The sequence below is a fragment of the Podarcis bocagei genome (genome assembly GCF_964188305.1).
Source record: "Podarcis bocagei genome assembly, chromosome: 11".
In the NCBI taxonomy this organism is placed as follows: domain Eukaryota; kingdom Metazoa; phylum Chordata; class Lepidosauria; order Squamata; family Lacertidae; genus Podarcis; species Podarcis bocagei.
Window position 1 is genome coordinate 35269142 of NC_138136.1, and position 13432 is coordinate 35282573.

General features: G+C 40.7%; 1 protein-coding gene across 2 annotated transcripts in view; it reads left to right on the forward strand.

Moving 5' to 3' along the window:
- The window catches only part of ARHGEF28 (Rho guanine nucleotide exchange factor 28), a 148311-nt gene that overhangs the window by 74207 nt on the left and 60672 nt on the right, over positions 1–13432 (forward strand). For both annotated transcript variants that reach the window (XM_081212475.1, XM_081212476.1), the window contains exons 10-16: positions 6984–7114; positions 7911–8146; positions 8907–9111; positions 9536–9647; positions 10496–10538; positions 10864–10987; positions 12113–12245. In XM_081212475.1, coding sequence (XP_081068601.1) covers positions 6984–7114; positions 7911–8146; positions 8907–9111; positions 9536–9647; positions 10496–10538; positions 10864–10987; positions 12113–12245 — 984 coding nt within the window. The remainder of the gene's footprint in view (positions 1–6983; positions 7115–7910; positions 8147–8906; positions 9112–9535; positions 9648–10495; positions 10539–10863; positions 10988–12112; positions 12246–13432) is intronic.

Genomic DNA, 13432 nt, shown 5'->3' on the forward strand with positions numbered 1-13432 from the left:
TTCATAGCTTTCATTATTTCAAGTTATATATTAACCCATGTTCAGTGTACTGAAAGCAATTCTGGGAAGCTATTTGAAAACTATTTGCCGCTTCCTCCAAGTGGGAATTAGTCATATTCCTTCTTGGCTTCTGATTTGCTCATGTTTGTATTCATTACTGAGTTGTTAATATATGTAGCATTTTAAAACTTTTAAAAATGGGCACAAAGATTCATTTATTTATGATTCCATTTTTTAATCACATAAAATATCTTGAAATGATTTCAAAGTATTTCTGTGAAATGAGTCAGCCCAGGGCTGGATTTAGGTTTGATGAGGCCCTAAGCTACTGAAGGTAATGGGGCCTTTATATAGCAGGTGGGGCCCATTACTTACATCATAGGAGCCTACACAACACAAAGCACTGTTGCTGTATGTAGGTTTTATCTTATTTGTTATTTATCTTATACTTTGGAAATGTACATCCAGTTGTTTTTCCCCTTTAATTTTCTTGCCCCCCCCCCAAGAGAGTGGGGCCCTAAGCTATAGCTTGCTTAGTTTATACATAAATCCAGCACTGAGTTAGGCTGGCTGCTCCCGCCTTTTGGTGTTCTGTAGCTAATGAGTGAAGTCAGAGCTGTGAATTATGAATGTGCTGTTTGGACACCAGGCAATAGGAATCTGTGTGATCCTAAGGAGCTGCCACTTCCCATTCCTCTTTGGTGTACTTTTCCTGCTTCTGTTTCATTTACTAGCCAATGGAATCTCTGCAGTTTGCCTTCCTTTTCCCCTAGCAATGTGGAAGCATCTTTCCTGGGTTCATCGGACATCAGCTACTCTCTAGTAGTTATTTTCCGCTCATACCACTTACACAGTAGCTGTGGGCAGATGTTAAAGAATCCCCCATCGCAAATGCAAAATATGAAAACTGCAAAGAGGCATAGAATCATAGTTCTGTTTCTTAATTATAATATTTATGTCCCACCTTTCAGCCTTGAGTGGCTCACAGCATCACTTAGAACAAATATACACCAGGAGCCAGATGTTAAAATCACAAAAGGCAGCTGGGGCGAGAGGGAGGGACCAAGCCAAAGATGCAGTGGTAAAATGACAATAAGACAACAAAGTGAGGGAAAGCCTTGGTGCCACAACTGTAAAGGCCTTGTCCTGCATCCTCCAGTGATAATTGGATGCAAGGCAAGGTCTCTGAAGAAAATTGCAGTAGGTGAGGATGCTTGTGAGGAAGAAGACAGTCTTTCAGATATTCTGGTACCAATGCACATAGGGCAGGCCTGGCCAAACTTGACCCTCCAGCTGTTTTGTGACTACAGTTCCCATCATCCCTGACCACCACAGGTCCTGATAGCTAGGGATGATGGGAGTTGTAGTCCCAAAACAGCTGGAGGGCCCAGTGGTGTAGCGTGGGGGGTGCAGGGGGGCCGGCTGCACCGGGCACAACATCTGGGGGTTAGGGTTAGGGTGCGCAAATCCACGGGTTAGGGGGCGCAAATTACTTGCCTTGCCCCGGGTGCTGACAACCCACGCTATGCCACTGGGAGGGCCAAGTTTGGCCATGCCTGGGCATGCACATACCTATACCTGTACATAGCACAGGTAATATATATATCTTCTGAAAATATTTCTCTCTATTATTAGAGCATGCAGATCAACCACAATAGTTGATCTCCCTTCTCTTTATGTTGTATGTTTTCATACAAATGCACAGGGGGGCATATATGTATGTAGCACAGGGTGCACAACCTACAGCTGCAGGGTTCCTTTCTGCCTCACATTAACCTCTTAAGAATGCCTTGTTGGATAAGTCCATGGTCCATCTAGTCCAGCATTTCAGCTGCAAGCAACCAGGGAGTCTTGCTTAAAATGCCTGCTATATTTGTTCTGTTTTCATGATTGCTGATTTTTGTGTTAGTAAGCGGAGTTAGACAACATCTGAGTTGGTTTCGCCTTAAATCTGGACCTTTCTATTGATTTCATTGGAATGTAGATAAAGTACAGTCTGTGAGTCACGATTTTGCCGGGGTCATGCTGAAAGGAATTTGTGGAACTGTAGGAATGTGATTTATAACCCGTATGTTTGATGTTGCTTTGTCATTTTTTAAACTGCGTTGTGTCTTTTGGTAGAAATAAATAACTGATGGAGTCAATATATAATTAAGTGTGCTGTCTTGTGAGTTTGGTGAAGTCTTGAAATACCTTTCTAGTTACAATATTAGTCTTAAGTTATTTATGCGCATCGGAAACTTGTGAGCCATTCTTTGCAAAAGAATTCCTGGTGTATTAGAAAGTGTAAGGAATCTTCTTATAGACACACAGCTGCCAAAGTCTACTGGAACTGTCAGTGATTTTAGCTTTGAAGAGATACCAACAAAAATCATAGGTTTCTTATGATGCTCCAACTGTATTCAGTTACAGTGAATTACTCCTTTATTAAAAGATGCTTGCAACTTGATTCTCAGAGATCTCTGTTGGCCCTTTGCATTTCAAGGATGTTTATAATGATCCAGGTCATGGTGAGCCAAAGCAAGTTCATTACGAAAATCTTTCAACTAAAAACCAGGAAGGGGGGTGAAAGGGCCTTCTGAAACTAGGGGTGAGGGGGGAGATATTGGGAGGTACAAAATTTACTGAAAATTTAAGGGGGGAAGCAGCTTTTTAATGGATTTTATAATGTCATTGTTGTAGGGAGTAGCCGATCTTTTATAATCAGTTAGTACTGCCATTCCCCTAAATACCCTGGAATGACATTACATCATGACAAAAAGTAAAAACAACCACCATACTCTTAAAAAAACAACAACCCTAAAAATGCCATTACAAAATGGTATGCTCCCATGAAACTTTCAGCAGCTTCTGCTCCCCTGCCCCTAAATGACTGAATTCCCTCCCCCCCCTCAAAAAAAAAAATCACTGTGGGAATAAGGAAGGATTATTTTTGTGTATCTGAAGATTAATGCTCTTTATGTTATGGGATTCCCAGTCAATCATTGGCTTTTAAGCATTTAGATGGCTCTTCCTGTTTGAGTTCTACTAAATAAAATTGTTCCTTCTTAATATTTTTCTTGTGCATGAAAACTTGATTAAAAAATCACTTATAGCTGTTTAGCATCAGCCACCAGTAAGGAGCATGGAATAGTTAAACAAATAAGCAATTTCAGAAAGCCTTCCAAAAGAGAGTTGAAGTTGTATCAAGGACTCTGGGGACAGCGAAGCATCATGGTGGCTGTGCCTTTGAAAGTACAGTGGTACCTCTGTTTTTGAGCGTCTCGGAAGCTAAATGTTTCAGAACCTGAATGCCAAAAACCCAGAAGTAATTGCTTCCATTTTTTTCTTTTTTCTCCATTGACTTTGGCAACCGCCCTTTGCGCCTTGGTTGTCGAACGTTTCAGAAGTTGAACGGTCTTCTAGAACAGATTACGTTTGACAACCAAGGTACCACTGTATACAAACCAGCAGTTTATGTTGAATACATTGGCTCATCACAAGGCTAAGAGCCAGAAGTAAAGGAAAAGTCATGTTAACAAAGCTGAAGATTAACTATTGGTGATGTCCTAAATAATGAGTCAATACAAGCAGAATTGAGTTTTACTGCCTAGCTGCTGGTGGGCATAAACCCATATCTTTATGTTGTAGAATATCATGTTCCTTCCAATCTAGGCTCCGTCTACATGATGGCTAAATTTGATATTCTCCAAAATACACACATATAGCAAGCAGCTATTGGAAAATTAATAGTAGGATAGTAACCTGGTGAAACCTGACCTCTTTTTCAATAACCTATGAAATGTATCCTAACGATAATATTTTCCATATGCCATCTTAAGACAGGCAGACTTTCCATCCTGCTTAGCCCACTTTTCTTTCTTTCTGCTGAATATCCAACATGAGGGAGACTTATTTGGACCTCAAAAACCTGCTCACTTTGTGACCTCTTAGTCTCCAGCTCCCATTATCCCTGATGATTAGCCATGCTGACTGGGACTGATGGGAGTTGGGAGTACAGCAATACCTGGAGGTCCACAGGTTCCCCACACCTGCTTTAGCTGGTTCTAAAAAAGGCATCACCTACCATTACTCTTGATATCTATGCTGTGTCCAGACTTCTTTGTCTTTGGGAGTAGCCCTGTGTGTTAACAGGCTGGCCAACCTTTTGTACTTAACCAATAGTAGTCCCCAAATCTAATGGGTCAGAAACAGAGTGGGAAACAGACAACCATTAAATACCAACTGATAATTTCCTGTGGTGAGCACCCAAACAGGTAGAAAGACGGGGGTCTATATAATCCACTCACAGGGTGTATGATTTTACTACTCAGCTGTATCTAACCAGAAGTCCAGAGGAGCGGTGGAAATTTTAGCAAGTGGGCAGGCATCACAGACTTGCAACAGGGAAGAGCACTTGCAATGTCTCACATTTGAGGTTGTAACATGGTGTTTGCAATTACTTCATTAATAACATAGTGTTTAGTCTTGCTTATGATGTCATTTTGTGGGATGAGGCATAGCAAATGCCATTTAAAGCTGACTGTGCTTTTTGTATTCCTGGACAACTCAAATGTGTACAAGTCTGTAGCATGTCGTGTGATACAAGCTAGAGGAAGGGAGGCCTGTGGCTTTGGCATTTTAATAGCTTTTTAAAAAATTAATAATTACACTTGAAGTCATTTCTGGAAGGAGAACTATGCACAACCTTCACTCCCAGCATTTCACAGTTAGCTCAGATCTTAATTTATTGGAATACGTAGTACATGATCACTTATTAACTCTATTATGTGGGTACTCTCAGGGAAAGGTTGATGTTGTCTCTATATCTGGTTAGTTTCATGCTGGTTTTATCCAGATTTGCTTATGTCAACAAGATAAAGACTTGTGTTTGTTGCTATTACATTATTTGATAGTGTTAATGTGTCAGTTTGTATTTTTGTTTGTTTACCATCTTAGGCTTCTAGATTGGCCACATAAAAAATCTTTAAAAAATAACGAAATCAGATATCAAAATGGAGTTTGATAGAATGTTTCTTTCTGTAGTTTAAAACAGGCCATCATTGTGAAAGCTTTTTTTGGAAAATGGGAGAATTGAGGCTCTTAGGTGCAGCTTGGGCTCCTCTTCAATATTTTCTAAATGCAGACCAGATATTGTTGATGTAAGTTCCATAGGTTGCATTTAGAACATTTCATGGGTTGGAACCAGAGAAAACCACAAGTTGTCTCCACCCAGTTTTGGGGAATCCCCCTGAACCACAGCATTCAGGAGGTCCTCCTGATTCTCAGAGGAGCAGAAGAGAAGGGGGCAGGGAAGTAAATTCCTGCTCCAAAGAAAGATGTCCTTTTGTTACAGAGCCTAATTAAGATGGAGGCTTGCTGTTTATTTGTGTTGATTGCATCCTGAATGAACTGTGAAAGAAAATGTGTTGGTAGGGGAGGAATTGAGGTTATCAGGAGCTGCTGCTACATATTTTACCTCCTTTTCCTTTTTCTGTGTAATTTTTTAAAAACCACATTCACTTTCCATCTCCTCTCTGAAATACTTATAGGGGGGGGGGAAAGCAGGTGAGGCAATGGTGGTATTTTTGTATCCTTTTATCACACCATGACATAGTCAGGAAGGTTTTGTGTGTGATGCAAAGAGCTGGAACAGCCAAGATCAAGGAGGCACAAAAGCTTGGCTAGATTACAAAGCAGGATCCTGGAAGCATTCTTCCTTCCAACAAAGTGTTTTCTTTTGCACATGCAAGGGAGCAGGAGACCAGGATCTATAGTTCTTTTGGAAGATGCCTAGTGGGGAGGAAACTGGCAGGCTGTTGCTCAGATTCCTTGGTCCTACTCCATTCATTTAGTTGGCAAATTGTCACATGAACAAAAAAGAAAAACCTGGTAAACCCAAACACTCTCTGCTTGGCACGCCTACAATTTGAAGGACACATACTGAGATTGTGTGTGCAGAGCCAGTGTGGTGTAATGATTAGGGTGTTGGACTAGGACCTGGGAGACCAGGGCTCAGATCCTTACAGCAACTGGAGGACCACACATACTCCATGTGTGCCCCAGTTACTTCCAAGCTAGGTTGCTGGATTTTGTCTATATGGGGCTGCCTTGAAGGACAGGCTGGACACTCTAGTTAGTCCAAAATGCAGCCACCAGATCTGGGACCTGAACACCAGCTCACACCAACCCGAATTTACAGGATCATCATTGATTGGCTATTCCAGGGCTAGTCATCCTTTCTATACCTACCGCCCACTAATGCATCTTTCTTGATGGTAAAATTTCCATACCTCCCACCAGTGCTCAATGGAAGGACAATTCACCTTGTGCCGTAGAACCCCCTACCGCCCTCCTAGAATCCTGAAACGGCCACTAGTGGGCGGTAGGGACCAGATTGACAACCTGGGCTATTCATTTCCGGGCTCAATTTAAAGTGCTTGTTTTAACCATTAAGGCTCAGATAACTTTGGACCTGCTGCAACATGAGCTGCCCCTCAGTTAAGTTGACCCAGTTTCCTAAAGTGAACCATCATTGTTTCCTAACCATCATTGACTCTGTTTCCTAAAGTGAAATTAGACAGGTAGATTCAAATTCACAATTATGGATTACCCTCCCACTGGAAATCTATCAGGCACATTTTCACTTAGCTGCTGAAGGTCATGCTTTTAGCAATGATGAATATTTTGTCTTGTTTATATTGTTTCATTGAATATTCGTTTAACTCTTGTAAGCTGTACTGTGTACTTCTTAATAATAAAACAAGATTGTATTATTTATTGCTGGCTGCCCTGTGCTCCCACTGGGAGAAGGTGTGTGATATAACTATGTGGAAATAAAATACTAAGTAAATAAACAGACAGAAGTGATATTATTGTGAAATGGCTTTATGTTTTCTTTAATTCTCATAATGAAACCAGCCCCACTTTACTCTGAATGACTATACAGGAAATAAATTGTTTGTATTTATGATTCTATGAGTCTATTATATGGTTTATTCCAGTTCAACAACATTCCCCATTTGAGGCTTATCAGAAAACCTCAAATCCCTCCACCTTCTTTGCCGCAGCCAGACTTTCTGCGATGCTGAATGGAAGTGAAGAAGTCTATGCAAACCGCATGGTGGTGGATCAGGTAAGTCTGACAGACATGGACTCTGCTGGCTTCTTGTAAAATGGGCACACTAACATCCAGACCCAGGAGTTGGAGGAACTCCACAATTGCCTTTGCCGTTTTCTTTCTTTCTTTCTTTCTTTCTTTCTTTCTTTCTTTCTTTCTTTCTTTCTTTCTTTCTTTCTTATTGTATTTCAGTTTTCTAGGGGTGTGTGAAATTAACAGTCTGATCTTAGTTGTGGTTCTAAAGAAACCCAAATTTAACGATGAGGATGATTATTAACAAAACTAGCTTTCCTTTTCTCTGCATTACTGGGGTTTATATTCCATTTATTTCTGCTTCTGTTGGTTACAGATGATATTTAATAGCATCTTAATGTCTGCTCATCCGATTACTGTATTTTGGGGGAAATGAATAGGTTTTTCTCATGCTTATTAAACATAAGTATAACAAAATAAGAAACCTACAGGGTGATCATTCTTCAAATGGCCTCTGTTTAGCTGCTCTCCGTCTCCCCCCAAATATTGGACTTCTAGCAATAATTAAAATGACAGGAAAATGCACTGCAAAGGGTGGAATAATGGTTGCTTGATACAAGGCCATGTAACCTCCCCACAAACAAATTAGGATAAATGTTCAATAAACAGGTAATCTGGAAGCAATCCTAGAACACATCCTAGGTTGTGTTCCTCTAGCCAGTTTTGTATTTGGAATGTGAGGACCTCATACTAGTCTTTACAGACTGGATTCAACTTCATTTCATTTTGTTTTGCAGCTTTTGAATATCACCTAACTTGTTTGGATTTCTTGCTTTAGATGGAAGACATGGGCGTCAAGTACATGAAGGTAGACCAGTCTGCTCCTGAAATGTACAGAGACCACGCAGACTCAAATGAAGATCCAGAAGCATCAGCAAATAGCGGGGACAGCAGAAACTCCTCCCCCATCATTCAGCCTAATTTGGATGCAGCAGGTCCATACTTGTCTCTCAAGAAGACACATGCATTTAGCAATCAACGGAATCAACGCTATTCCATCATTAAAAAAAGGAGGTGTGGATTTAATTTTAGCAGTGTTGTTTTGAAAAGAACCCCCCCATACAAACATGTCTTGCTCAAAAAACAGAGAGAAAAATGAATGTCAAAAAATTGTCTCCTGAGGAAATAAAAAGATAGCCATAGACTGCAGTGCTAACTATGTTGACCCAGAAATGAATTCCACTGAATGCAAATGGGGCTATGATTCCAACCTAAGGCTGTATGCAAGCCCCCCTTTCCAATCCAATCCAATCCAATCTAATCCATAGTCTTCTCTTGGATTTGTGAAATGTTGCCCTTCATTCTTGTATTTTTCTGAACCTTGGTTTTCTGGATGGAAATCAGCTGATTGTCAGGACTGCACAGTGCCACACATGGCTCTCTGCAATCATTGACTACCAGCTAATCATCATTGCTCCCAGAGAGCCCTTCATGGTACTTTAATAAAGGGTTGCCCCCTCATGGTTTGATTTCAAACCCTGTGAGATAAATTGGATCACCCGACAGATAGGTGCCCCTCCTGTCGAATATGGCCTACAGCGGATATGGGGGAGATAAAAATCTGATGCACTTCAACTTCATATCCATATCCCCACTCCTGGCTTAGCACATGCCTCTAATTTCTTAGATATTTGAGCCATGCAGAAGTCTTTGGAAGGTGGCTGGGATACTGATCATAGACAGTGTCTGTAACACACTCTGCTTAATGTTGAAAAGCCGGCTTAAGTTGCATTTGTAATTTGCGGTCTCTCTCTCTCTCTCTCTGTATGCTTAGTTCTAGTCTTGATGACTTGGATGTAGACAATGGAGATGAAAGAATTTCTAACCGATCCCATAACTGCTACCCTTCAATGTCCTTCAACTCTTCTACAGCCTTGGCCAATAGGGATGGGTTAGGTTCTTCAGAGACAACAACAGAACTGGATTTTAACATGAGCAGGGCTGAATCCCTTCCTTTGTCCAGCAATCTGCAGTCAAAGGTATTTGCTTGTTTTCCTACAAAGTTAGTAACTCATCTTTTCTATTTCCAGTTAGCCAAATCAATTACATTTAGGCGGGGTACCATTTTTCTTTAAACTCATTATTAAATATGGGGTTGGCTGCAACCTTTAATTGATGTGAGATTGTATTTCCCAAAATTTGCCACGCCATCTTTTCAGCAATAGACAAGTCTAGAGGAAAGGAATTGCACATAAATACCTTTACCTACAGTGGCCATAAATGAAATAATTGGATTGAGCATTCATCTAGCTTAGCAAATGTTTATTTGAAAAACATCAACACCTACCTAGCAGTTAGAAAAAGGATGAGGAAATCTGGACTTATGCTGTTGTTGTTGTTGTTGTTGTTGTTGTTGTTGTTGTTGTTGAAGATCAGTTCTCTAAAACATTGGGTGTTTTTTAGGAATCGTTACTGTCCGGAATTCGGTCTCGTTCATATTCCTATACGTCACCCAAAGTCTTATTAGGGAAATCACAATGTGCACGGGACTTCATAGTAGCTGATGCAAATGATGGTAAGCATTAGCCCTGTTTTCACTTGTCATGTTCCTCCTCCCCTATTCCCTGCAGAAGGATGAAGTTGGTGTCCTTTATTCAGCCGGTCTAAACTTCCTTTAGATCTTTAGGAATGCAGGTGCACTTGCTTAAAACTTGGGGTGATTAGAAAAACCCTGGTGTTTAATACAGTCAGGAGAAAGGCTCCTTCTGAGTGACCCTTCAGCCCTCTGTATCTGGACCCTGAGTCTCTCCCCAGGCTCCAGCCCCTCCCTAGCCCCTCCCCTCCCCCTAAGCCCATGCCTGTCACTGGGCCTCCTTTGCACCCTCCTTGAGTGTTCTTGCTTGGCTAGAAAGTAGCCTTGAACTCTGCTTCTTGCTTGCCTGTGTGGAGGAGACAGAGGGATGTGTGTGTGTGTGTGTGTGTGTGTGTGTGTGTGTTGAAACAAGGTTATTTGCCGAACACACTGAACAGCGAATTTGGCTCTGCCCAAAGATTGGCATGCAGCCCTCCCGGAAGGTTGCCTACAAGCAATGTGAAAAAACCTTGAACTGCAATAGCTGAGGCAAAATAGATGCAGGTGGACCTCGTCCCCATCCCCATCATGTGCTGGTTTTTCTTTCTCCTCCCAAACAAATTCTGTCAGCCAAAATAAGTCACATTTATTTATTTATTTCACAAAGTTTATATACCGAATGAGTGCATAAATTACTGTTGATATTGACTTCCAGAGAAAGAGAAAGAGAATGAATATTTGATAGATCTCCCCCCCCACACTTTTTGCTTTTAAATATTCAGCCATGTTAGCCTGCAGTAATTGAGTGAATATTGTGATATAGCTGCTTTAAACTTACTATTGTTTTGTAGAACAACGTGCATTCAGCTTGCCTGAACAGTCAAGAGAGAAAAGGTATGGACTTTTTAAGGGCATATTTAAGAATAAATAGTTATCTGGTTATTAGCAATAGCCATCAACCAACTGCAACTGTTTTACTTTACAACTAGATTTATTACATCATTAAACCACCCCAGTGCCAACCTGATTAGTATTTGTTGGTGATAGCTATGTAAAGTACCACACCTCATTTATGTAAAATTATGGTTCTGAATTCAGTTTTAGGAAATATATTTGTTCTCTTCTTGTCTCCAATAACACAGTCACAGTGTATTAATTAGTTACCTGATTTCAAGAAATCATGCATAGCATAATGAAAGATTTCCTGGTGTATTTTTAGGATTCCGGAAGAAGAGTGGGAAAAGTATATAATACCTACAAAGTCAGAATCTGAAAAATATAAAGTCAGCCGTACTTTTAGCTTTCTGATGAATAGAATGGCCAGTACACGAAATAAATCCAAGGTAATTCAATATGATGTGTGCTAGATGACAGGTTTTTAATATATATATATATCTTAAGAATGCGGAATAGATTTTGAAATGAGAACAGCTTCTAAATGTTTGCAGATGTAACCCTGTAAACACGTATTTTCCCTGGGAAATGAGACATTTCTGCATTTGATGCAGAGGGTTGCCTTGCGTGGTTTTTATTATGTTAGTAACATTAAAAATAGCGTTCCCCACCTGCAATCTGAAGCCATACAATCTTCTTCACTAACTCAAAACTCTACCCTCTTATTCGGCTACATGTCTCATTTCTGCCTTAAGTGAAGATAAAGAGAGAAAAGGACAGGGTTTGATACAAGTCGCAACAATAATAGGACTATTTGTACAGCTGCACAAAACATCCCTCCCCTTTTGACTTTTTTTTTTTTTTTGGCGTGAAAGTAGCACTTTGGGGAAAAATATTTTCTGCCACCTCCCAGTCATGGAAATGCTTATTCCCCCCCACCCCCAGCCTGTTCACTGCCAGCTTAAATTGCTTTGGTCCCATTGTTCTTATAATTATTGTGTTTTCTCTGAATCTTCCTATTTTTGGGGATAATCCCATGGGGGATCCCAGCCAATCAGGTATTACATAGTAAATAGGATGACATCACAGTTCTACACAGGCAAATTTGTCTAATGAGTTGGCATTTCTGGAAGTAAATGAAGGAGCCTTCAGCAAGCATCACTGTAACTATAATGGGTGTTTAGTCAAGGTTTATAAGGAGTGAGACCTGAAAAGACCCCATAAACCAGGAGGGGTGCAAGGAATGTCTGTTAAATGGAAGCATGCATTTGGAACGTTGCGTTCGGAATGTACTGCCTTTATGCACATCGTCCGACTGAATGATGACAAGAGATCTGCATTTGTTGAATTCTTGTTCTTGTTGATGCTTTCTTGTGCAAAATTAACAAAATGAACGTATATAAAAGATAGAAGACTGGGGAGATTTTATAAGATGCAGCTAATTTCTCCACTTCTAAAGAACAAGGCAGTAAGTGACATGGGAAAGATAAAACTGCTGCTGGCTTTAATAATACTGGAACATTTCAAAAGCTAATGAACTTTTAATTCTTTTGTTTTTCATTCGGCTTATCAAGGCCAAAAATAAGGACGCAAAAGAGAAGGAGAAGCTTAACAGGCACCAATTTGTTTCTGGAACTTTTGGTGGGGTGATGCCATGCTTCTCATGTGAGAAAGCCCTTTTGGGGAAAGAGGCATTGCAGTGTTTATGTAAGTACCTACGTTTTATGCTGAAGACATTTGACACCCACAGATTCTCCCATATTCCATAACTCTGATTGAAAATAGCCTTAAACATATCATAGGGTTCTTATACCTCACAGTAGCACTTGTATAGATTGCATCAACATTCCTAGAATCATAGGGTTGTACCAAATCGTGTTGCTAGGCTGATGGTAAGGCTTCCATCAACAGAACGAGAAGGGAAACAATTTTCGGGGATTCTCCCCCTGCAGCCTTCCCAATCTGTTCCAGAGGTTTAGGCCCCGCCGCAAAATATGTTCGAGGTGTTTTAAGGTGGTTGCAGGGGAGGAGGAATTGATGAAGAATGCTTCCTCCCTGTTCCATGGATGGAAGCCTTGCTGCCAGCTGAGCAACACCATCAGACACAACCCCACGTAATCATACAATAAGGAGGGACCTCAAAAGTTATCTAGTCCAATTGTATTCATGAGAGGTGCCACCCAGCCTCTGTTTAAGAATCTCTAACAAATGATAGCCCAACACCTTGCAAGGGAGCTTGGAATGTTCTCCCTAGCAGGGCCTGCCTGGTGGTGGCATTAATATCCTTTTGGTTGAGACTTACCTCTTCTGCCAGCATTTGATGGACCTTTATAGAATCTGGTGTGCTGGCTAGCCTGGTCCAAATACTGGTGATGCTTTACTGCTGTTATTAATGTATTTTTTGATATTATTGTTTCTTGTTAATTTACTGATGACTGTTACTTTTTTTTAATCTTTTGTACATTTTATATTAGTTTGTGAGTCACCTAGAGTGGTAGGTCAAGTTAATAATAATGCTCCCGTGTTGTGCTCAGAAATGAACCACTGTTTCCATATGTGATCGGTACAAACATGAATTTAAAGAGAAGGTCTGCTGCCATCCCATCTAGTTGGGACCCATGGGATAAAACACACATGATGGCCTGAAGATCAAGAAACATATTTTTCAAGGAATGTGTGGCTTCTCTCCTCCCCATGTCTCCCGTGTAACATTTAGTTAAAGAAAATGAGGGATGTGAACGTAACATACTCAGTTCTGTTCCACTTCATTGGCTAATGTTTGCATGAGGCAGGGAAGCACTGTGTGTGGTGACATTCCAACATGTATGTGCTTAAACTAAGTGTTACTGGGGAGAAGCGGGAAAGAGAGTCTCTTCTACGCAATGGGAGCTGCT